This window comes from Mustela putorius, unplaced genomic scaffold (assembly GCF_011764305.1).
Source record: "Mustela putorius furo isolate JIRA1106 unplaced genomic scaffold, ASM1176430v1.1 tig00537350_pilon_pilon_pilon, whole genome shotgun sequence".
In the NCBI taxonomy this organism is placed as follows: domain Eukaryota; kingdom Metazoa; phylum Chordata; class Mammalia; order Carnivora; family Mustelidae; genus Mustela; species Mustela putorius.
This window is the reverse complement of record NW_025422471.1, coordinates 8,948,462-8,974,141: the sequence shown is the minus strand read 5'-3', so window position 1 is coordinate 8,974,141 and position 25,680 is coordinate 8,948,462. Positions and strand designations below refer to the sequence as shown.

Sequence of the window (25,680 nt, the reverse complement as noted above, 5' to 3'; positions counted from 1 at the left end):
GAAGCTTGACAGTGGCAAATTCTCACAGATACAAATTTCAAAATAGCTTTATTCTGCCTCAGTCTCAGAAGATTATTTTGCTAGGTAGATAACTCGAAGTGGACAATTATTTTCTAATTCCAGATTGATAGGTTCTTTCAGCCCTTCACAGAGTTTTTTTTTTTTTTTTTTTTTAAAATATTTTATTTATTTATTTGACAGAGATCACAAGTAGGCAGAAAGGCAAAGAGAGAGAGAGGAGGAAGCGGGCTCCTTGCTGAGCAAAGAGCCTGATGCGGGGCTCGATCCCAGGACCCTCAGATCATGACCTGAGTCGAAGGCAGAGGCTTTAACCCACTAAGCCACCCAGGCATCCCCACAGAGATTTTTGATAACTATATTTTCTGAGTCCTTATTGTGAAACCTGCAGTCGAATTGTCATTTGTGTGTAGATTTTTTTTTTTTTTTTTAAGCTGCTTTTAAAATATTTTTGCCTTTGTGTTCTGGAGTTTTACTATAATGTATCTGGATCTAGAGTTCTGTTATTTATCAAGCTTGCTAGAAGTCATATTTTGGACACTTACGGATTTATATCCTTCGTGGGAATTGAAAAATTATCCTCCATTAACTCGGTAACTATTTCTCCTCCTCTATTCCATGGAAATTCATAAATGAGATTTATTATTCTTTTCCCACATCTCTCAGTCCCAGTTGCAGAATTTCTATCTCCTTGTTTTCTTGTATTTCATTCTGGGTTATTTATTTATTGATGTATAATGAGCATACAGTGTTATATTAGTTTCAGGTGAAACACCATATTGATTCAATGAGTCTTTGCACAGTGGTCATCATAAATGTAGTCACCATCTGTCACCAAACGTTAGTATAATATTAACAACATATTCCCTATGTGGTACTTTTCATCTCCAAGGCTTATTTATTTTATAACTGGAAGGTGGTACTTCTTAATCTCCTTTATCTATTTCTCCCATTTTCCAGCACACTTCCCCTCTGGAAACAACCACTTTGTTCTCTGTATTTAAGTGTCTGTTTATTTCTTTGTTTTTTTAAGACTCCATGTATAAGTGAAATCACATGGTACTTGTCTTTCTCTGTCTGATTTAGCATAATATCCTCTCAGTCCATCCATGTTGTTGCAAATGGCAAGATTTCATATTCTTTTTTTCATAACTGAGTAGTACTTCATTACACACACACGCACACACACACACACACACACTTACGCCATATGTTTATTTATTCACTTATTTACTTCCCTATCTTGGCTATTGTAAATAATTCTGCAATAAATATAGGGGTGCATATGTCTCTTTGAATTAGTGTTTTCGTTTTCTTCAAGTAAATACCCAATAGTGGAATTATTGCATCATATGATAGTTCTATTTTTTTTTTCATTTTTTTGAGGAAATTTTATACTATTTTTCATAGTGGCTGCACCAATTTACATTCCCACCAACCGTGTGCAAGGGTTCCTTTTTTCATACATCTTTGCCGACATTTATTTCTTATCTTTTTGATTGTAGCCATTCTGACCAGTCTAGGGTGATATCTCATTGTGATTTTGAAAGGAGAGCTATTTTAAACTTTAGACAATGCTGCATGCTATTCCATTTGGATTCTTCCTTGAATAAAATTTTACAGTTCCAGTAAGTTTTTAGTATCACCCATAGTTGTATTATTTTATATACTTATGCTAAATTACAATGGAGACAGAGCAAAATACTTGATTTCCATAGAGTAGTGTTGTTGTTTTTTTAAATAGACTTTGATTTTTAGAGACATTTTAGTTTCATAGCAAAGTTGACTGGAAAATACAGAGAGTTTATACTCTTTGCTCCCCACACATGCCTAGCTTCCCTCACCATCAACATCCTCCCCAACAATGGTTCACTTGTATCAGTGAATCTACACTGACCCATCATTTTCACTTATAGTCCATAGTTTTCATCAGGGTCACTGAGTAATTTTTGTTTACATATTTTGTCAACATGTAAATATATTTGAAATGTAAATAGCATTCCAATTATAAGGATAACATCAACACAGTAAAAAGAGTGTCTTATGCTTTACAAAATTATAGTCAGTCTCTAAAATGTATCACCTATCATTTCATATATATGCATGTCCGTTGAAGATACATACATATTGAGGAAATTTAAAGCTGTTTTTTACAGATACCAGATTAGTTGTTGCCAGAAATGTAAGGAGAAAATTACCACAAAAGATCATAAGGGAGCTTTCTGAGGTGCTGGAAATGTTAAATATATATATATTTAACACTTATATGTTATACATATATATATATATATACAACATATATATTTTTTGTGCTAGTTATGACTAGTTAGTTAGACTGTATTTTTCGGTCAAACTCATTAAACTGAGTAAAGTTTGAACCCTATGTAAATTACACCTCAATAAATATAATTTGAAAAAAATACAATTATTTGTTAAAGAGATTTGTGTAATAGAGGACTGATAATCCAGAAAGAAAAATGGTCACTGAAGTAGAGTCTGTTCTCAACACAAGGTAGTAAAACATGACTGACTTTCTGGATAAATGGAAGGTTTTGCCTCACCCAAACTGAACACATCCTCTCAAAAAGGGTCTGCTTTTATTCTGCTTTTGAGTATTTTATGACCATGGTCAATTGTTGAAAAAAAAAAAAAAAACAAGAAAACAGAAAGAGTAGTAAGGGGTGGTCATATCTAGACAACTTAAGACAGCTGAACGATTTCTTTTCTACCTTTGTTGTTACGGTTGCTATAAAGGGCTGTGACTTTGGTTAATAACATAGGCGAGGCTATATCTACTTCTCAACTTTTCTGAGTACTTCTATGCCTGACCAGAGATTCTTTTGATTTTGCTGTTCTCCAGGGTCAGGTCTTAAATTCAGACTTATAAAACTGAAAAGGCATTTTTTAAATATTGACTCTGGTGCTTCCTAAACAACTCGTAGGTAGCTCTAAAGGCTTGGAATTACATCGCCTTGAACCTCTTCCTGTGGCACTTACGAGCAAGGAGGAACTGTCTGATACACTTAGGCACAACTGGAATACTCTGCTTAACTTTCCCAATGCTTGCTCCTTCTTCTTGAGAATATGACCTCAAGGCTACTCTAGTTCTCTGTTAAACTGAAGAGATGGTATGTCAACTATGTTCCTAGGCAGCAAACGTAAAAAATGATCTCCTGGTTGGCGAATTTCATCTGGAGTGGGAGGAGAAGAAACACGTGACAGGAAGCTCGATCTTTTGGCTTCCCTGTGTGCAATGACTCTTGGAACGAGGCATGTCGACAAATAGCTATGTCGAGGGAGCACCTGGTCCGCTCAGTCAATTAAGCATCTGCCTCAGTTGGGCAGTGATCTCAGGGTCCAGGGACTGAGCCCCTAGTTGGGTTCCCTGCTCAGTGGGTAGTCTGCTTGTCCTTTGCCCTCTGCCTACCTCCCCCAACCCTGCCAAGGCTCATGCTCTCTCTCTCTCAAATAAATAAAATCTTAAAAAAAAAAAAAAAAGAAAAGAAAAGCTACATCTATGAAGTAGTTATAAGAGATACCGGCTCCTGTGAGAAATGAGGCATTTATACCAGAGTGGTTCTCACACTGGCTTAGTGTGATCCTGTCTTCTTTCATCTGCACCTTGTCACCTGAAGGGCCAAGGAAGACAGCTCCCAGATGGGCATGTGGGGGTTGCCACGTGGACTGCAACAAGGGATAGCTGTGCCATCCTGCTGTTGAGTTGTGGTCCCTGTCCTGTATCTTTCTGAAGAGGTATCAAGTATGGCCTTGGATAGTCCTGTGAGGCTGATGTTCGGTTAAACCTAAGGGTCATATTGGGTGTGTGATATTGTTCTTCTGGGATAGGGACTTAGCCAAGGCCAATTTTGTATAGATGATTAAGTATTATTCTTCAATATGCTATTACATGCCCTATTGGGATAAGGGGAAGCATGTTCATAGTCATGCACATGACACAATGGATGTCAATAAATTTACCTCGAGGAAGATTTTATTTGTAGTTTTAAAATGCTTTTATCAACTGGATTTGATTTTGGTGCACACACTACTGTACTGCTTGTAAGACTTTGGAGATTTGCCAATGTCTTCATTGTACGTAATACATTTTCCCCCTCAGGGTAATCCATCACCTAAATGATAGTTATCCCCAATTGCTTATGTCATCACTTCAAGCAGGGGATTCTACTATCTTCTATACTGAGATGATTGGTTTCTATAATAAACTCATCACAAGTATTCATTGTGTCATCAATAGGTGGCCTCTGTTCTCCCCTCATGCTTGTCTCAAGGTACCTACTGTAAGCTTAAGACTAGACATCATGTCTTCTGGAAAAATTATACAGTAAGTCCCAGATCTTGACAGAGATGACTATTGACACTGCTCAGAATCAGCCCATGGGTACAGGTTCCTAAGTGTAAGCTGAAACTGCCACCATGAGTGAATACCTCATCAATGTGCCAAGGGACTTAAAATTTGGGATTTCCAGAACTATTTTGCTCCAAAGACAGATGATTTTATAAAAGCAGATTATCAGGTAGGTTACCTAGATCAGCAACAGAAGAAATAGGATCTTGGGGAAATGAACAGACACGGTTTCAAATATTGGTATTCTTTTTAGTGGCTTATTTTATATAAGGCCTTTAGTCGGCTCCACTCAACCCCACATTTAGAAGACTAAATTAGTGTTAATTAGAATAAATTCCTCTTTTTAAATAATCTTATTCAATGGGTCTATAACCTTGTAAGTTTTGGCAATACCAAACAGTTGTACCAAAAATGTAAACTCATTCTTAATTAGGGTGTTTTGCCAATTTGACATTTCAAAATTTGTGGAAAGGATAATTTTGATTATTACATATGATTCAATTTCAGGGACTATATAACTAAATTCCTGAGAATATTTTTCTCTATGGGCACAATACATCAAAATGCAGGAACACATTAAATTTCCTTTATTCTAATATCAAGAAGGAACATAATTTATAAGAAGTCTAAATATGGAAAACTATGAATATGAGCTAATTAACCTCTGGTGAATTAAGGACAATGTCTAATAAATGGAACTCAGAGACCCATTTTTAAAATGACTTAAGCTTAAAATCATCTTTTGTTAACAGATGTTGAATTAAATTATGTTTATTTTAAATCAAATTCATCTATAGAAAATCAAATCAGATTTCCAAAAAACCCACCATTGGCAAAGTCTCTGCAGATTCTGAGGGAAATATGATGCATATTGATTGACCTTGTGGATAGACTCCTGAGAACAACGTCATATATTGTACACACTGCCTTTCCTGGGTCCTTTTACTTTTTGTGACATGCAGTTACTTGCAAAAAAACCAATAAGAATTGATCCTTCTTCCTATCTAAATATAATTAAGCAAAGTAAATCTGTAGGCGTAATAATATAAGAAATAGCACATTTAAAAGTAGATATTATTTAGTTACATGTGATATGACTGTATTTCATGTACAGAAACATTATCTTCAGAGTCTTTTCCAGAGATGGGTGCAGTCGTGGCTGTGTGGCTTAAAGAGTTTCAGATTTTCATTTGGTAAAGAATGCCACTTCTTGGCCAACCATGGGAATTTTGAAGGAAGGAACAGCCTGGTGTATACAGTGCTACAGACCACCTGGGGAAGAGCTACTAGACTCTTCGCTCTGGCTCAGAATAAATGGAGTGTTAACAACCAGTGTTAAAATCTTTCTAGGAAGGTGGTGAAGTCCTGGAGTCATTTACAAAATCTCAGGTAGAAGTTCACTGTCAGGGTTCAGTAATTGTATGGCTTTAGTTATATTAACATGTAGCAAGGGAATCTTTGCATGTCAATGAATGATGTTTTTTGCACCTATGAAAATAAGACAGGAAAAACAGGACAGAATACATGTGTTCTGCAGAAGCTAACTGATCTATATGTGTGTGTGTGTGTGTGTGTGTGTGTGTGTGTATGCGCATATATATGTATGTATATATGTACTTGTGTATGTATATATCAAGCTTTACTTCAGACCATAGACTATGTAAAATAACTGTTATTAAAACTCTGAGCTGCTGTGATTTTTAAAAAATTCCCCAACAGTAGGAAACTGGTGAGAGGAATGACAATTAACAGGTATATATATGATTGTGTCTGTATTGGGTAAAACAAGCTATACCTGATTCCACCATTTGTAAAAAATGCAAAAAAAAAAATCAACTAAAAACATATTCAATTCACCATCTTAGCACAAGAAGGTAACATGATAGACCCTTTCTTGATCAAAATAGCTCCTTAAAACTGTAAATCTAAAGAAGGAGCTGCCAAAATAGTATCTCAAAATCTGCTCAGAGATAAGCCTTCTTCTGATGATACAAATTGCATTCTGGGAAAAAAAAAAGGGACGCTCACAGCACTTCATTTTCTGATCAACTTTAATGGACTAGAAATTTTTTCTAGGAAGCATCAGTATATATAGTATGTCTCTAGAATGGGTACCCTTTTGAGAGTGAAATGACCCACTATTAAGAATTATGTCAGTTAACAGTTAAAAAAAAAAAAAAAACCCACTGTCCCCAAGAAAACCAGAATGTATGGCCATTCTACCATAGAGGGAATTCCTAAGGGCCAAAACCAGAGAATCCTGAACACCAAAAGGTGGGTGAATGTGTTGGGGTGGCGGCTGCCCTTATAGCCAAATCCTGTGAAGATGAGAGGAAATATATGTAAACACCAAATATTGTCCCTGAGGTATAATTCACACTCAGAGACTAACTCTCTTGAAAACTTCTCATAAATTACATCTAATGACAAAATTGCTGGCAGGTCCTCCAACTTGAAAAGGGCTTGTTTATACTTAGAATACAAAATGTGTTTCAGTTTTGTAAAATTGAATTTATTTTGGAAAAAAAATGCTTTCCAATCATTTCCTCAGAACTGGCTGTCTGTTAACTGCTGTTACTGATACAAGGTCTCGGTTAGGGAGGTTTCACTAAACTGCGAGGCAAGTGAAGCTTGCAGGGGAAAACCTTCTAGATCTTTCCCATCCCCAGGTTTCTAGAATTCTTACTCCAGCCTGGAAACATTGTTCTCCGAGCACTCGGAAGGTTTCCTTTGGCGGTGACACATCACATTCAAGAGTAGAGTGACTGGAATTCTCTAACTCTACTCAGCATAGGGACTTCTAACATGGTTATAGATAGAGTCACAATAAACAATTCACATAGATCACTTTTTTTCCCCCTGCTGACCATCTAATTCTCATTCAAATGTTAAACACCATAGTTTACTTCTAAGACCTTCTTTAATTTTTTTTTTTAAGATTTTACTTATTTACTTGACAGACAGAGATCACAAGTAGGCAGAGAGGCAGGCAGAGAGGAGGAAGCAGGCTCCCTGCTGAGCAGAGAGCCTGATGCGGGGCTTGATCCCAAGACTCTGGGATCATGACCTGAGTTGAAGGCAGAGACTTTAACCCACTGAGCCACCCAGGCGCCCCCCAAGACCTTCTTTAAATGACATAAGACATGGATCACTTCTTTGATTATTTAAATTTGTTCCTAATATTTGAAGAGAATCAGTTGTCCTCTGTAGTGGAATGACTTGGGTTCTCCCCAAGATACATCTAAGTCCTAACCCCGTGCCTGAGAATGTGACCTTATTTGGAAATAGGGTCTTTGTAGGTGTACTGCCGGTATGAATCTTGAGATAAGATCATCCTGGATTTAGGGTAAAAACACTAAATCCAACAACTGTCCTTATGAAAGAAAGGGTTAGAGACTGGAGGTGTGGAGAGACAGAGGGAAATGCCCTGTGAGGATGGAAACAGGGTCAGAGTGATGCTGCCACACCAGGAATGTCTGGGCTCAAGAGAAACTAGTGGAGTCCAGGAAGAACTTTTCCCAAGACCATCTAGAGGAAGTGTTGCCCTACCACACATCTTGATTGTTTGACTCCTGGTCTCCAGAGCTGTGAGATAATAAATTTCTGTTGTTTTAAGCCACCAAGTTTGCACTAATTTGTTAAAGCAACCCTAGGAAATTAATACATCTTCCACTGTACAAATTACAAGAAATCAAATTGTAAAAGGCAATTGCTATCACCGGACATAAGTACACAGATCGCTCTTACTTTTCTAACAATGCAAATAATCATGTCAGGGCATTACATTCAAATGTGATAGATTATAATATGGTCCCCCAAAACCTAATCCAATTAAAATATAAATGGTGTTTTTTCTAATAATAACCAGACATTGTGATTGTCACAGGGCTGCCAGATAAGATAAGGAACTCAGTTAAATTGAAATTTCAGATAAACAATATATAACATTTTAGTAAATTATGTCTTAAATAGTACATGAAATATATTTATTTATTTGATAATTTTAAATTATTTTTTTATTAAATAAAGTTGAGTTGTAATATTGTGTAAGTTTGAGGAGTTGGGCATGTTACTCTGATAAATTTATAAACTCACATGTTGTCATTGTAGCAATACATTACATAGTTACAATACAATATTATTATCTGTATTCTTTGTACTGTGGATCAGCTGAGATGTAGTTATACTAAAAGTAATGTGTTGTTGATCCAAAATTTAAATTTAATGAGGCACCCTGTATTTTTATTTGCTAACTCTGGAACCTTATGATTGCAGCAGAGAGATTGTACATAACACTTCAAATCACATAGCTAATAAAATGTTGAGCTTGACTTTGAAATTATGTGCATCAGTCTCTTTAAGATCATGTGTTTCTAGTTCATACGGTTGCTTAAAGCAGACATGATAAACTTAGCAAGAGGCAGTAGCATTTCTAGAAGTCATCTTTGTTGTTCTGTTAAAAAGGTTATAAAAATGGAAAAATAATGGCCAGTTTTGACTGCTAAGCTCAAATCCATGTCCATCATGTATGAGGGAAGATTCTGGAGATGAGAAGTTCAAACAACACTTCTAGCTATGGCAGTGAAGGTCAAGTGATTTCCCATCCTAATTCCATGCCAGGGTGATATGGAACAGAGTGGGGATAGGCATTTGGTTTTGCTGGGCAGTAGGTGAGGGCATCAATGTAATAAATGATAAAAGTACAATTTATGCTAGTTCCAAGAGTTATAAAAATATTTCTGCTGACAGTCACCTTTTTCCAAAAGCCACATGGCTCCCAGGTACTATGACTCTTTAATCTCAATAGTTCTTTTGTGCTCCCTCATTCACGAGGCCACCAGACATTCCCGTAGGTGCCTCGGATATTTTTCCTTTCCTTCTCCATTTCCCCACCCACAAACCCAGTTCAGTGCCTCAAAACTATTCCTTGTTCTACGTTTGTAACTTCTTTCCCAACAGTGGAGAAACTGGCTCTCATCATCTACAATATATTTATGAATTGGTTCAGTCCCATTATACACATTAAGTAGTTTCACAACTGATAGTCATGCTCTAGAGTACATCATGTATAGAGGTTTTTTTTGTTGTTTTGTTTTGAGTTTTATGGTATATAATTCAAATATTGTTTTACATGGTCACTTAGTTGTTTTATTCCTCATTCCCCTAAGGAATGGTTTTAGTTACCATCAATTTTGGGTTCCTCCTACATTCTAATTGGTATTTACTTAGTTATTTAGTTAGTTGGTTCTGAAATATTGCCATAATTAAAGGATTAGAACTAGACAAGTTTTACTCAGAGAAAAATCTCTTCCTCCTTTTTACCCCATTCCCATCTCTCATTCTTGACACCTGTTCTTACCTACATTATGTGTGTTATTAATGTCATTAGTTTCTGGATTTTACTTCCAATATTTCTTTTTGAATAAATGGACAGATATAACACTCCCTTCTTTCTTACATTCCATACTGTCAATAATCTTTTGTATTTTGCCTTGGCACTTAATAATATCCTGTGACTCTTTTCTTTTTTTTCTTTTTAAAGATTTATTTATTTATTTTGGAGGGTTGCTGAGGGAGAGGGGGAGAGGAGAGACCATCTCAAGCAGACTCCATGCCGAGCAAGGAGCTTGATGAGAGGCTCAGTCCCTCGACACTGAGATCATGACCTGAGACAGAATAAAGAGTTAGAGACTTAATTAACTGAGCCACCCAGGCACCCCCTATAACTCTTGTCATATTAATTCCTAGAGATTTTCCTTATTCTTTATTTTATAGCTGCGTAACATTTCATCATGTGGATGTACCATATTTTATTTAACCGCCTCTCCTATGGATAGGTATTTTATAATTGCAAACAATGTATTAAATAATTATATGCATATATATTTAACATTGTTGGGAGGGCATATCTAGGACTAAGATTTTGATCTCCTGATGGCTGATTTAATTCTGTTTTAAATCAAATGATGCAACAGAATGTAATTAAGAATACTCTTCAAACTAAAAAAGGTAGTATACATATATACAACAAAATAATACTGTGTTAATATCATTATTTTCTTTCTCTAATCTAATTGTAACTGTTTTTGAGACATGCAGTTCAATTCAATAAAAATTTGTCTTCGGCTACTTAACCAGATGGTTATTCTTGAAAAATAAATGTGTTAAAATTCGACATTCGACACTTTCATTCACTGGCTTTTATTCAAAAATTAAATCTATTAGTTGTAAAATTTCTAGTCTTAAAAAAACCCCACTATTATACTAAATTATTTTCTCCATTTTATTCTTGTAGAGACAAGAGACAGAATTCTAAACTGTCACCCTAATTTGGTTCCTTCTGCACCCGAAGTGTGGATGTCACATAGGGTGGGAGCAGAAAAACAAGACTGCATGAGGTCAGGAGCCCTTTTCAGGTTGTCTGACAACTGTTAGAGGCTCAGGGGCTCCCTCCTTTCCTTCTTGGAGGAGTTACACTCAAATTCATCTTCCTTTGGAATGAAATTGTGGGCCCTTAGGGCCCTCAGGCCTTCCTATCCTGAATAGCGAATATTTTGAGCTGTGAACAGGCTGCTCCACAGTCCACCTCTGATCCACCCCTGGGGCTGCCTCCAATGTGGGTTCTAGGAATCCCTAACGTAGCCCAAGGCTAGTTCACCAGGAGACTGCCTTGAGATTTGGAGTCCAGAAACTAGAGAGTATTTTCCTTGTCTCTTCTTCCATCATGGCCTACAAAGACCTACTGTGAGACCACTGCCAGTTCCAACCCACACTCAGAAAATCGCTGGTGGGAACCTCCAAAGTTTTGGCAAAATGTTTGCTCTGGATTCTGCAATTTCAGCAGATTTAACCGGCAAATCTATACAGCAAGCATTTCAGGCACTGCCAAATGATTTACTTCTGATAGGGTTCCAAGTATGTGCCTCATCTACTAACCAATTATATCACTGGTAATAGATAAGATGGAGTCTGATTTGTCAACAGTTTGGTAGGGACCATACTGTTTGGGTCATGACCAGTTCAGAGCTTTTGAATTTGTATCATAACCTCTTCCTCCATGGTCTCAGGAGACAAATAAAGCTTCAAACCTTATTGGTGAACCCAACCTTCTAAAAATTATAATGTTAAAGTTGATTTTTTCTTTGAACTTAAGCAACCATAAGGAAAGCAAAATTTGCCAAAAACTTTCCAGGTGATGTTGTTCTAATGTTCTTACCTCCTCGATCTCGGGCAGCTAAACTTTGACCCCTTCTTAATGTAATGTCCAATTGGTACATTCCGGGATCAGCCAGGGGGACATCTGCATTACTGGTTCCAGCAGTATTTATTTTCTGAAAAACAAGAAATATTACAAAATATTAAATTTATTATCTCTTTCCTATTTCCTCCAGTGGGGGACCATATATAGTTTCTCTCAAACTGGAAGAATTAGTCAATAAAATGAATCATCTTGTATATTACCCAGTTCTCTGAAAGTTTTTAAATTCATGAAATTCTTTAGAGTCAAAATAAAAACATGGTACTTATAAGAATTCTTGTTTTAACTCAGATTCGAGATAACAAATATAATATGAAAAACATTCCCCATGGATAACCCCACATAATTCAACTAAGGAAGATACATAGGAATAGTGTCTGAAATAAAAATACGACCAGTGATGAATGGATGGAGAATAAAGGTATGCGAGAGCAGCTGATTTCCATACAAGTGAGCTGAAAATTAAAGTGATTTATTCAGGTAACTGTATTGACTCATTTGTCTATGCAAAAGGGTCATACTGATGGATTACACACTACTATTTCAATCCCAGCATAAAATATGATGTAATTATACAGAAATAAATGTATCCAGCATTTCAACAGTATTTGTAAGAAATAAATACTCAGTGGGGCTAAATTTCTAGTGCTGCTTTCTGTAGAATTAGAGTGCACAAGCTATTTCTAGAACTAAAAACTTTTGCAAGGCTGCCCCTAAAGAATATCTTTGTAACAATATACTATTAATTTACAAGCATTAAGTTAAATAAATACTTGCAAGGAGAATAACTATACTAAAACAACACAAAAGAAACAGCAAAAATTGTATAGGTCATATTTTATACTCGATGCCACTTTGAATACAACAGGAAAACTGACTTTTCTTTACACATTTGACATGATTTTACATTCCTATAATTTTTCTTCCAATTCAAAAAGAAATATTCTTGGGGCACCTGGGTAGCTCAGTGGGTTAAGCCTCTGCCTTCAGCTCAGGTCATGATTCCAGGGTCCTGGGATCCAGGCCGCATTGGGCTCTCTGCTCAGCAGGGAGCCTGCTTCCCCGCCCCCCCCCCCCCCCCCCCTGCCGACTGCTGTTCTGCCTACTTGTGATCTCTTTCTCTCTGTCAAATAAATAAATAAAATCTAAAAAAAAAAAAAAAGAAATATTCTTTTGTTTTGGAATAATATGCATGGATAAAGTAAAAATATAGATGCCAGTCTGGCTCTTCTACAGTTCATATGAAATACAATTATAAAGCAAGGTTTTTCCCCCATGCTTCAAGACCAAGTAAGAAGCTTTCCTATAGGAGCAATTATTTAAAATAAGAAGTAGCACAACTTTGACGGATAACCCAAACTCCTCATTTCTCCTCTGGTAACAATAAAAAAGATTTCACTTCTCTTCATGATACCCCTGTTCCTATGTATGAAAGCACGGTGCCCGCAGTGGCTCCAGCTAGAAATCAATGAGTTCTACTTGACTTCCTCATTTCCCTCTCCACCACAGGTGAAAAGTTGCCACATCCCATCCACTCCATTTCCACCTCCATTCCATCTCCCAATTGTCTTCTTCTTTTAAGTCCTATTACCCCTCATTTGGATCTGGCCTTGAGACAAGAGAGGAATAAAGGTGAGATGATAGTCTTGCTCTCCCCTCAAACACTGGCTCGCCCCACCTCCTTGGGGTTACCAATTCTAACAATTTAGGGTATATCCTTCCATACTTTTGAAGGGCTTGTATAAACACTGATACCTGTAGGTTTATTTTTCTTTCAGTTTGCAGTTATTGTCTTTTAAAAATATAGTACTTGGGGGCGCCTGGGTGGCTCAGTGGGTTAACCCTCTGCCTTAAGCTCAGGTCATGATCCTAGGGTCCTGGGATCGAGCCCCGCATGGGGCTCTTTGCTCAGCAGCAAGCCTGCTTCCCTGCTCTCTCTCTGCCTGCCTCTCTGCCTACTTATGATCTCTACCTGTCAAGTAAATAAAATCTTAAAAAAGAGAGAGTACTAATATTTTGCCTATGATGTCACAAGTTATTGAATTTAAAAATGTCACAGGCACTTTGTTAATCAATATATTCAGACCTATCTAGTTTTTCGTTCAAGGTACCTCATTTTCCACATGTGAGGGTACCATAATTTCTTCAATTATTGCTCTGTGGATGAACATGTGAACTGGTTTTGGTACTTGCCACTGTAAGGACTTCTTTTATTTCACTGACAGGATGAATTTTTCCAAAAAAATTTATATAGTTCACACTACTATTGTAAATATACAAGACATGTATTTCCCCATCCTAGTTAACACTGGATGTTACTAATTTTCAAGCTTGGAGAACAAAAACCCTTTAATATACATTTCCAGAATTATGGTAGGGTGTCTTATAACTAGTGTAAGTGGCAAGAGTGACAACTGTTCACTGCACCACAGAGAAGATGCCAACCTGGGAAGATAGTGTTGGGTCCCCAATGTTAGGGACCCACCAAGCATCAAGAATCAAACCGACCATCAAACAGACTGGGCGGGGCCGCCCCTTACGGAGAGGACAAACCCTCCCTGCCTCACAGACTAAGTTTTTATAGAACTTTTATAGAACAAAGGCCATGTGGTTGAGCCTGGCCATACACAGGAGGCCAATGAGATTGCAATACACAGAGAAAGCTGCACAATCATGCTGGGTCACACACAGGTGGCCAATTGAACTACAATTCACCCCATAGTAGACATTTGCACTAGGCTATCACCTTGGTGAGAATTGGCCCCCAAAAGGCCCCCAAAAGGCGGGGCCCATACTCCTTGGTAGCTAGGGAGACAGTATGCCCGCCCTACTGATTGGATGTCTCCACCTGACCAGACTCATCCCTGCATTCCGGCTGATATCTCTACCTGACCTGACCCTCCCTTATATTTGGGCTTTGTTAGCTGGGACTTGTTTCCCGGACTTGCTTTAAATAAATTCCCCTGGGTGGGGCGGGGGCAGGGTCAATTTAAGTTTTACTGCATAGACAACAAAATGGCTGTTCAACCGAGGTAGGGCCTCTCTGGCTAAATAGGCCCTTACAAGAGGAAGCCAACTGAGGTCTTCTAAACAACTTTTTGAAAAACAGTTTGAATGTGCGTCTAATAAGCAAAACTTAAATTAAAATCCAGAAAACATTTGTTAAACTCCAAGTATGTTCCAAACCTTTCATTAAATCTTGTATGTACATTATTTTGAAATAAACGAGCCCATGAGTAAATATTTACTGTAGATAAATTTACCACTTTTTAAGAAATGGAATAAAATCTACAGGGAAAGAGACATTTTCTACTCACTCTACATCCTCCTCTAGTATTTTGATAGGTATTTTAAGGGCAGAAAAGTTTGAATGTTCAGTTGGCTGCATACTTGATAGTTTTCATTGTTCTATGCAGTGCCTCTTGAAGTTTAGAGTTAATAATTTATAGGTACCTGGTTAATATTTTAATATGTACATTATGTTATATGGCAAGGAAGGAATTTTCAAAGGTAATTTTAACTATATTAGGTTTTTCATTTTCATTGTTTTAGAATTTAACTCCCAGTTAAGAGATAGCTTCACCGGACTTATATTTACTGGCTTTTTAAAGCCTGAAAAATATTTTTCTGTGAGTGTGTGTGCGAGTGTGTGCGTGTGTGTGTGTGTTTATGTGTGTGTGTGTGACATTTCCTTTATCCATTCATCCAATGACAAACATTTAATTTGTTTCTGTATCCTGGCTATTGTGAATAAGGCTGTAATGAACTTGGGAATGTAGATGTCTCTCCAAGATAATGATTTCATTTCCTCTGCATAAATACCTGCCCTCCCCCTCTTGTTCTCATGTCTTCCTTCCCAGTCTTCAGGGGTCATTTCATTAGCACTTATATCTTGCTTGTCCATTATCACATTCTATCTCAAATGTCATATTTTCCATTCTATATTGCAAATTTTTAAAATCAGGGAATAGAGTGTTAAAGAATCAAACTGGACACAAATTTTGACAGAGGCAATGAAAATAGAAAGATGTCTTTAAGGACACATGATCTAGCTGAGTAGACACAGACATGGAGGAAAATAACAAAGTTGGGTTTCATATGCAGTTTGTTTCTTCTCTTTTTCTTTCGTTCTTTTTTTTTTTTTTTAAATTTTACTTATTTATTAGACAGACAGAGATCACAAGTAGGCAGAGCAGCAGGCAGAGAGAGAGGGAGAAGCAGGCTCCCTGCTGAGCAGGGAGCCCGATGTGGGGCTTGATCCCAGGACCCTGTGACCATGACCTAAGCCAAAGGCAGAGGCTTAACCCACTGAGCCACCCAGGCACCCCATTGTTTCCTCTCTTTTTCTGTACTCAGGGATGGCATCTGATCTGCTTTGGCACTTTCTGTCATGAGGAACTTAAGTATACCCTCAGAATATTTTTCTAATATATAGTGCTATAGGCTGCCATTACCGATTAGTCAAAATTGGCACTTATAATCAAACCCTGTCCAGTCAAGACCTTTAATTAAAGACAGACTGCCACAATGGAGTAATTAAGTCATTGGGAGAGGAGGAAAGAAAGACCAGTTATTATGTGAGAAGAATCTGAGGTGGCTTCAGAGAGACGTTAATGGATCAGAGTGTGAAAATACGGGTAGGACTTTGACAAGTGAAGATTTGGAAGAAGAGAGGATGGAAAAATCAGCAGGAGCACATTGGTGAGTAGTCACCAGAGGGGGCATCACTGGATAGTGTGAGAAAGGAAGTGTGAGGTGGAAAGGACGACTCACATGCAGTGACACCAGGCTGAGGAGAGTTTCAATCCATGGGCAACAAAAAACCATTCCAGGTTTTGAAGAGAGAAGCAGTAAAACCAGGCCTTGTTTAACAAATATTTCTTGTCTACCTGCTCTGGCCTAAGTGCTTAGATTACAGAAATTTAAAAAAACAAAAAAAAAAAAACCCAGGCCTTTTCTTTCCATAGGATAGAAGACAGAAGAGAAATCTTGTGGATATAGAAGATATTTAAAAGGTTTTATAATACTTGAGTTTAAGTCACAAGGGTCTGATCTGGTCAGTGGTACTGGAAATAAAAAGTGAATTTGAGATATTGAAGAGATTCAATCAACTAAATTTGTCAACTGACAAGATGTGGGAGATAGGGAAATGGATGGATGAGTCAGTCACACGGAAGGTCTAAGCTGAGGCCCTGGGAGAACAGTGGTGCCAAAAGTGTGAGAGGAGAAGCAAGGTCCAAGCCACCACAGTGGAAATTTCCAACACTTCCAACTCTCTAAAAGAAGAATGTCAAGAACTTAGGAAGACCTAGAGAGTCATCTCTCCTCAGGCTCAATGAAGTGGTTCCAAGAAGAAAACTGGCAGGCTGAGTATATCTAGTATATCTAGTAGTATGATACTAGACATAAATTTTTTTTTATTATAGAGTATCTTCCTAAACATGTTTATTGAGTCCCCAAATGTTAACATGTATTAGGAAAGGTATATTTCAAGTGTTAGGTGTATATACATCTCTAAAACAAACTTTGTCATTTTAAACACCTTTTTATTTTCAAATTTAATATTTATTTAGTGACTATTATGAGAACTTCAAATGGATCCTTCTCCTCCCTAAACTGTCATGCTCCACACTTAGTTGCTATGCGTAAACTACTTTATTGAGGTATGATTAATGTGTAAAAAGCTATACATACTTAATATACAATTTGATGAGTTTGGGGTAAGTATACATCTGTGTAACCATCACCACCATCAAGACCTCCAGCATATCCAGCACCTCCCAAAGTTTCCTCCCACCTCCTTTATTCTTATTATCATTTTTGTTTGTTTGTTTGTGGTAAGAACACTTAATAAGAGATCCACTCTCAGAGAATTTTAAATATATGATATAGTATTGTTAGCCAAAGGCATTATGCTATATAGCAGATCTCCAAAATTTATTGATCCTGCATAACTGAAACTTTGTACCCTTTCACCACTACCTCCCCACTTTCCCCTCTCCCCTGCCCCTGGAAATCACCATTCTCTGCTTCTGTAAGTTTGACTATTTTACATTCTATATGTAAGTGAAATCACACAGTATTTGTCTTTCTATGTTTGGCTTATTTCACTCAGCATAATGTTCTCCACGGCTATTTGTGTTATCACAAATGGAAGATTTTCCTTTTTTTAAAAAGTGTGGTATTATTATTATTATTATTATTATTAGACAGAAAGAGATCACAAGTAGGCAAAGAGGCAGGTAGAGAGAGAGAGAGAGGAGAAGGAAGCAGGCTCCCAGCGGAGCAGAGAGCCCGACGTAGGGCTCAATCCCAGGACCCTGGGATCATGACCTGAGCCAAAGGCAGAGGTTTTAACCCACTGAGCCACCCAGGCACCCCCCCCTTTTTTTTAAGATGGAATGTTATTCTACTATATACAAACAATAAATTTCCTTTATCCATTCATCCATCCATGGGCATTTAAGTCGTTTCCATATTTTGTCTATGCTACAATAAACTTAAGAATGCAGGTAACTCTTCACAATCTTGACTTAAATTCCTTTGCACAAATTTCCAGAAGTGTGATTGCTGGGTCATATGGAACCACAAAAGACCCCAAATTACCAACACAATCTTGAGAAAGAACAAATCTGGAGGCAAGACATTTCCCGATTTCAAGCTTTACTACAAAGCTACAGTGATCAAAGCAGTATGGTACTGGCATGAAAAGAGATACATGAACCAATGGAACAAAAGAAAAGGCCTAGAAAGAAACTCATACATCAGAGAAGAATCCCAAGGTCAGCTAATCTTCTGTAAAGGCACCAAGAACACAAACTGGGTAAGGATAGTCTCTTTAGTACATGGTGTTTTTAAAACCAGATATCCACATGCAAAAGAATGAAATTAATCCTTACCTTACACCACATGTGAAAATCAGCTCAAAATGGAGTAAAGACTTAACTACAAGACCTGAAGTTTTAAAATTCCCAGAAAAAAACATGGGAAAAATTTCCTCAGTATTGGTCTTGGCAATGAATTTTTGGATATGACACCAAAACCACAGGCAACAAAAGCAGAAATAGACCAGTAGGCCTACATCTAATTAAAAAGCTACTGCAGAGCAAAAGAAGCAATCAGCAAAATGAAGACAACCTATGAAATAAGAAAAATATTTATAAATCATATACCCAGTAAAGGATTATTATCCAGAGTATATGAAGAACTCATACAACTCAATAGCAAAAAAACACACAAACTGACTAAAAATTGGGCAAAGACCTGAATGGACATTTCTCCAAGGAAGACATACAAATGGTCAACAGATATTTGAAAAGGTGCTCAGCATCACTATCAGGAAAAGATAATCAAAACCACAATGAAATTTTACATTATGCCTTTTAGGATGGCTATTATTAAATAAAATAAAAGATAACAAACTGGTAGGAGTATGGAGAAGAGGGAATCCTTGTGCCCCTTCAGTGGGAGTGTAAAATAAATGCCTCGCTCAGAGTCTGAAATTCTGAGTTCTAACCACAGATGATTGGGGAAGTTTCTGTGACGATACTCAAAGTTTGGGGACTGAGGAAGCCAAAACACAGATGCCATGTTTGAAGTTGTAAATTCTGAGTGAAAGTCAGAACCTTATCAGGTCACTTATGGGAAAGTCAAAAAGAATGTGGAAGAGAGGGTCTCCGAGAATTTGAAAGTAAGTATTTGGAAGGATTTTGTCTAGAGCACCCACATCTTCTACTCCACCCAGCCACTATTTTTGCAGAAGTCCTTCCTCCATGTTCTTGGCTTGCTTGAAGCAGGGCAGCCACCTTCAATGGTGATGTCAAATTTACCAACATTTCTTTCCTTCCTTTAAACATATAATTGGTTTTCAACCTTGAGGGCTTTGGCTGAGCACCCAGCAACTCTGGGGGTAGAATCCAGGCAGCAGTATTTTCTCTAACAGGTCCTCAGATAATTTCAATATGCAGCCTAGCCTGGCCCACTGTGCTAATTATAAAAGCAAGTCTTTGAAAAGGCTCATATACAAAGAATTTCCAGACTTTCAAAACATGAAACAATTATGAAACACATTGAGGGAATCAATCTGAGGGTTCATGTTACTTCAAGCTCTGCTGTTTGAGAGGCCTTTTTATCCAGGTGAAGAAAGCTTCCACCAGAAGATATAAGGATGCTGATGGAATGAAAGTTGAGAGTACCACCTTGCTTTTTTGAGATTTTTCATTATAGACAAAAAAAATGGGGTTACTCTGTTAGCTGGGTTGGTTGGTCATTACCATCAACAGGAAGTGAAGTATTGTAGCAGTGTACATACAGGGAGGAAGAAAAACATCTGCATTCTAGATTTTCTTGAATGCTCCTAGAACCGCCATGTGCTGTGGATTGCAGGTTGGCTCAGTTTTTCAGTAGGTGGTTCATACACTCAGGCCATGCTCAGTGCAGCTTTAACTTTGTCTCTCAACAGAACCCACTTAAAGTTAGAACTTCATGAAAGCTTTCACATTTTTAACTTTGCAAATTTAACAACCCTGTCAAGGATATCAAGAGGCATCATTGAGGATTTCTACTTAGTCATTACCAATTTCTACTTAGTCATCTCTCCTAGTTTCTATGACACTGAAGATATTTGTGCAGTGGAAATCTCCATCATATCAAAAAATTTTTAAACTGAATTCTCAAAAACAGAACTCAAAAACAACGGAAGTATTCTCAGTTCAGTGAAGCTCCCTGATTCATCTACCATGGCAACATTATGATTAGCTGGAGGTCAACTGAGTAAATGACTTCAGAAACTGAAACCACACAGAATGGGGAAAATCCATGGCCCCCAATGGGCATGCCCCACTAGGTATGTCAGTTGCAATGTATGTCTGACTAATCCCCAGCCTGCCCTGAAAGAGAGGCCCGTGCTAGATGTGAACTTAACTTCCTTGCCTCTTGTTCCTAGCTGATGAGATCTGTAGCTGGTTCTCTGAGCTAAGGGTAGACAGTGCCAGGCTAGTCATGATAGGTAGTTATTAACATAGGTGTTATTAGGCAAAAGATGTATCAAGAGTCAAAGGTATATCAAGTTCAAAGAGAAGAGAAAATTAAAAGTGGCTGCTGAAGCCAAAGAGTCATGACAGGGAGACTGGAAAGGCCATGATGACCCATGTATAGTCCCAAACCAAGAAAGGGGTGCTATAACTAAGCAGAAGTATGGGGTGGGAAAAGTACGTGCAGTAGAAAGTAGAATGCCACCTTGTAGCAGGGTGTATAACCAACTAACGAAAGTATGACAACAGCTGGGCAGGGAGTGATGTGATGTTATATATCACGTGGCATGATGAGCACTGGGTGTTTGTTACATGTAACTGGTAAATTATTGAACAATACACTTGAAACTAATAATGTACTCTATGTTGGCTAATTAAATTTAAATTAAATTTTTTTTTAAAAAAGGAGAATAAGTATCTACGAGTTATTACTGTTGAAGCCCTGGACTGGCTCTGGGACTTGAGTGGGAGCTGCTCTGGGCTCTGCGCTCTTGGATGGCTGTGGTCTCTGATCACCTTCTTACCTTCCTTGGCTTTGTATGAGACAGGTGAAGGAAGCCTTTAACTTTTACAACACAATAGAGCAAGAAAAGAAAAGAGCAAAAAGAATGAGCAAAAGAAGCACAGAAATGAGAAAGCAGTCAGGTAGCACGGGAAAACCATGAACACTCAGAATGCAGTAATATAGGAGAACGTAAGCTGCACAGAGAGGCTGCAGATAGATGGAAATTGCTCCATGCCTCGACTTCCTCTTCCCCCGTACTGTGCAGTGTTCACTGATGTTCACATACAGATGCCCCCAAGATGTTAGCTACCCAGCCACAGGTCAAATAAGGTCAAGGCTCTGCAATTACAAAGTGAGGATAACATCAGGTTTTTATTAATATTTGTAGCAAGAACTGAGAGAAAGCCTTACGGTTAGGGTAATCATATAATTTATCATACAAATTGAGAGTCAAATTGAGTGCTCTTAATAATTACAGGCAAAACCAGGCATTAACAAAACCGTCTCAGAGGAAGAAGGACGCGTGTTACAGTACTTAACAAGTTAGCCAGGATTAACTAGAAAGACACACTAAGCTTCTTTCTGCTGATCATCTGGTCACATCAAAGTTTTATGGCAGTTGGTTCTAGAACCGACTACACCCTAGGTTGAATTCTGGGATTTTGATTTTGCAGTAGCCCAAACCAAACGAAATGGGCCTATAAATACTCGGGCCCACTAAATGGCAATATTTAACTGCTGCTGAAAACAGTACAAAATCCAGTACTCCAGAATGTCTCTTCTGGGACTCCCACAACACTGATTACTCACCCTTGACTTGTCTGCTAAATTGACTTTTGTGGAGCATCACTTCATTACCGCAGATAACTTTTCCCGCCCACGCCTACAGCATATAAAATAACTTCAGCCAGAGGAAAGCAGATGAAATTCTCTTTTCTCAATCTTTACATACACAGACCACTCCTTTTTGGAATCAGACCTGGGAACCAGCCTTCCCGCTAACCAGACACAGATTCTGATGATGAGGGGCAGGTGTGAGGTCAACTATTTCCCTTCCTTATCCCCTCTGCACCCAGGTGTGAGGTCAACTATTTCCCTTCCTTATCCCCTCTGCACCTTTGTTTTCTCTTTAACATGGAGCAATATATACCTTACAAAGGGCTGTTTTGATGGTGGGATAAAATATGTAAAAGCACCTTGTTAAGTGTAAGAAATTATTTAACTAGAAGGGGCAGGAGTTGAGGAGAGCTATTCTAAAATGGAGGGAAGAATACAGGAGTCAAAAACCCAAAGACCCGTACACAAGGCCCAATTATACTATTAACTCTGCTATGAGGCAGAGAACTGTTTGGACCTCCAGGGACCTTATTTTCTTCTTTAAAAAGAAAAAAAAAAAAAAAAAGCTTGTGAAAAGTAAAAGAAATAATGCAATTTACAGTGTTTGTCTAGAATCAAGTAATTTACAACAGTAAAGTAGGGTTGTTCTGCCTTTTAAAAATTATTATATATATTGTGTATACACCGCTGCTGGTGTTCATTGATGGCTAATCAGAGATTACAAAGTATGTCATGCCTAAGGGTGCCTGGGTGGCTCAGTCTGTTAAGTGTCTGCCTTCAGCTTAGGTCATGATCCCTGGGTTCTGGGGTGGAGCCCCATGTTGGGCTCCCCACTCAGTGGGGAGTCTGCTTCTCCCTCAGTCCCACCCTTACTCGTGTTTTCTCTTTCTCTCAAATAAATAAATAAAATCTTAAAAAAAAAAAGGCAAGTACATTAGGCTTACAGTGACTCTTCTGCTTTCAGTGCTATTATATTACTTGATGACTGTTATCTTCATTATTTCTCCAAAATATTTGTTAGACCTGAGAGCATGATAGATTTTATGTGTTTAACCCTCCCAAACTTTCATCTTTTGGTGAGTTCCCAAGCACACTCTTTCTTCACCAGAGAAAATCAACCTGCAACAAAATGTGGAGCTACCAGCAAAGAAACCATCTTCAGGAAGAAAAAATTTGTCAGAAAAAGGCATCATGCACAATAAACTATTTATTTATTGATTTTTAATCTTCCTTGCCATGAATGCTTTTGCCAATAAGTATTTTAATAAATTAGACCAGCTCTATGACTTCCAAAATTTGAGCAATATGTGCAAGGAAAACATTTTGTTTCAGAGGATTTGAATTTCTGAGATTCCAACAAACTGAGAGACAGAAGCTTGTGTAACAGATGTTATGCTTGATGCTAAACATTTGGGAAAATACTTGTAGTGTTTCTATGTGCTCACGTCTATAAAACTGGCAGTGCAGGGACCCAGAGCCACGTAGCTTTTATGATGAACAAAACTTCTTATAAACTTAAAAGCATTTCTCTACCTCTTTTGGGACAATTCTTCAGTTTTTACATTTTTTTCTCTGGAGCACAAACATTTTTTATTTGGGTTTCTTTTTGAGAACTCTTATTATTTCCCTCAAAGTTAACTCCATAAGACAACAAAGAATGAGTAATATTTTAGTGCTTCTATCAGGTGTTGATTTTGTGGGAAGAGCCTATCAATCCTTGTGGTAAAATTATACAGGAATCTTCCCAAAGAAAAATAAAATGCTCTAGGCAACATAAACTCTATTTTCTCTATTTCAACACTTGGTTTTCTTGGGAGAAAAGAAAGGAGATGGGGTTTTTCTGAATGGGAAATGAACACATTTTAGTGATTAATCTCCTGCCACACAGTGACCCAAACACCCAAAGTTGATCTCATCCTCACTCAGCATTTCCCTTCTTCACTCATCCCTTCCCTCCCCCTCTCTCTTCCTCCCTCACTTTTTTTTTTTTTTTTTTTTTTTTAAATCTCCTACTGGATGCCCAGCACAGAATTAATGCTATGGAGAACATCGATGTTCGATTATAGTCTTTGTTTTCCAAGACTACCATTGGAACAGTTTTGCATGTAAAGCTTAAATGCTACCATGGAAAAATTAGACAAAGTGTTTCATGGCAAAAAAATGAGAAGTCCTCTTCTCCAATCTACTTCTTTTCCCTTTTGCTCTGGAGGTGGGTTTGAGACATCGTTATGGAATGCCTAGCCACCTAAATTAAAAAACCTATACCTGGGGCACCTGGGTGGCTCAGTGGGTTAAAGCCTCTGCTTTCGGCTCAGGTCGTGATCCCAGGGTCCTGGGATCGAGCTCCGCATCAGGCTGTCTGCTCAGCAGGGAGCCTGCTTCCCCCTCTCTCTATCTGCCTGCCTCTCTGCCTACTTGTGATCTCTGTCAAATAAATAAATAAAATCTTTAAAAAATAAAAAACAACCTACACCTATTACTCCTGGGCCCCCAAGGGGCAACCATGCAATCCTACCCATTACCTCTAAAAAACGTTTCTTTGGTCAACTTTTTCCACCACTCCAGTCTATGTCTCATCGACTGCACAGGCCAACCTCCATGACTTCCTGCCTGCTCTCAGAATCCTGTTTCTTCTGTTCATGGAGTCATTTAAAATGATTCCTATGGAGCATTTTTAATCATATGGGCAACTACTTAAAAAAAAGTGGTGAGGTGGAAATTATGGCAAAAAACCTGCATACCGAATGATATTAATTAGGTTAAATATATCTATGCATTGAGAAAGGTACAGGAAGGGAATATGACATGTTAATCAGGGTTATTCCAGCAGAAAATGAGATGAAAAGCAATTTTACTTTCTTCCTGTTTTTCAAAATTTTCTACAAAATGTATAGTATTATTCTAACAATTCAAGACTTAAAAATAATAGTTTTTTTCCCTCCCTACCCTTTGATTAACAGTATTAATCAAAGAATGGAGTTCTATAAATTTGCTTTGATTCAATAAATGCCTTTACATAAGGTAAAGCACATCCATGTGCCACTCCCATTTACATTTAAGATGAAACTCACGTATATTTTATCAATTTTAAACCATCTCGTGGCTGCAGGTGCTCCAGTGTGATTGAAGCAGGATCTCCTATGCTCAGCTATGCAAATAGCAAGGTATTCCTCATAGGTAAGACCAAAGCACATGCATGGAGCTGCACTGGAGTCTGGCAAAAAGGGGCCCTCCATGAATACTGTGCTTTTATTTCATTATTTTCTGTCTTTGCAAACCCTGGCAGAAGAAGTTACTGGGAGTTTTCAAGCAACAAAATAAATAACATAGTACTGGAGTATAGCACGGAGTATAAAATAAATATCCATGATTCCATAGTGACATAAACAAATGATTCGAGTAAATAATATGAATAAAGAAATAAATGTCTGGAGGGGCACCTGGGTGGTTCAGTCAGTTAAGTGTCTACCTTTGGCTCAGGTTATGATCCCCAGGTCCTGGGATCGAGTCCCAAGTCCAGCTTCCTGACCAGCAGGGAATCTGCTTCTCCCTCTCCTTCTGCCCTTTCCCCAGCTTGTGCTCTGTCTTAAATAAATAAATAAAATATTTTTAAAAAGAAAGAAATGGGGTGAACAGACAAACCTGTGGTGCAGAAGAATTCAAA

At 37.9% G+C, this 25,680-nt stretch overlaps 1 protein-coding gene across 11 annotated transcripts in view; it reads right to left on the bottom strand.

Annotated features, from left to right (window-relative positions):
- MCTP1 (multiple C2 and transmembrane domain containing 1) overlaps window positions 1-25,680 on the bottom strand; it is a 526,997-nt gene that overhangs the window by 277,838 nt on the left and 223,479 nt on the right. For all 11 annotated transcript variants that reach the window (XR_006605000.1, XM_045074455.1, XM_013044488.2 and 8 more), the window contains exon 2: window positions 11,601-11,715. Coding sequence is in view for 10 of the 11 variants with exons in the window: in XM_045074455.1 (XP_044930390.1) it covers window positions 11,601-11,715 (115 nt within the window). In the remaining variant the exon portion in view is untranslated. The remainder of the gene's footprint in view (window positions 1-11,600; window positions 11,716-25,680) is intronic.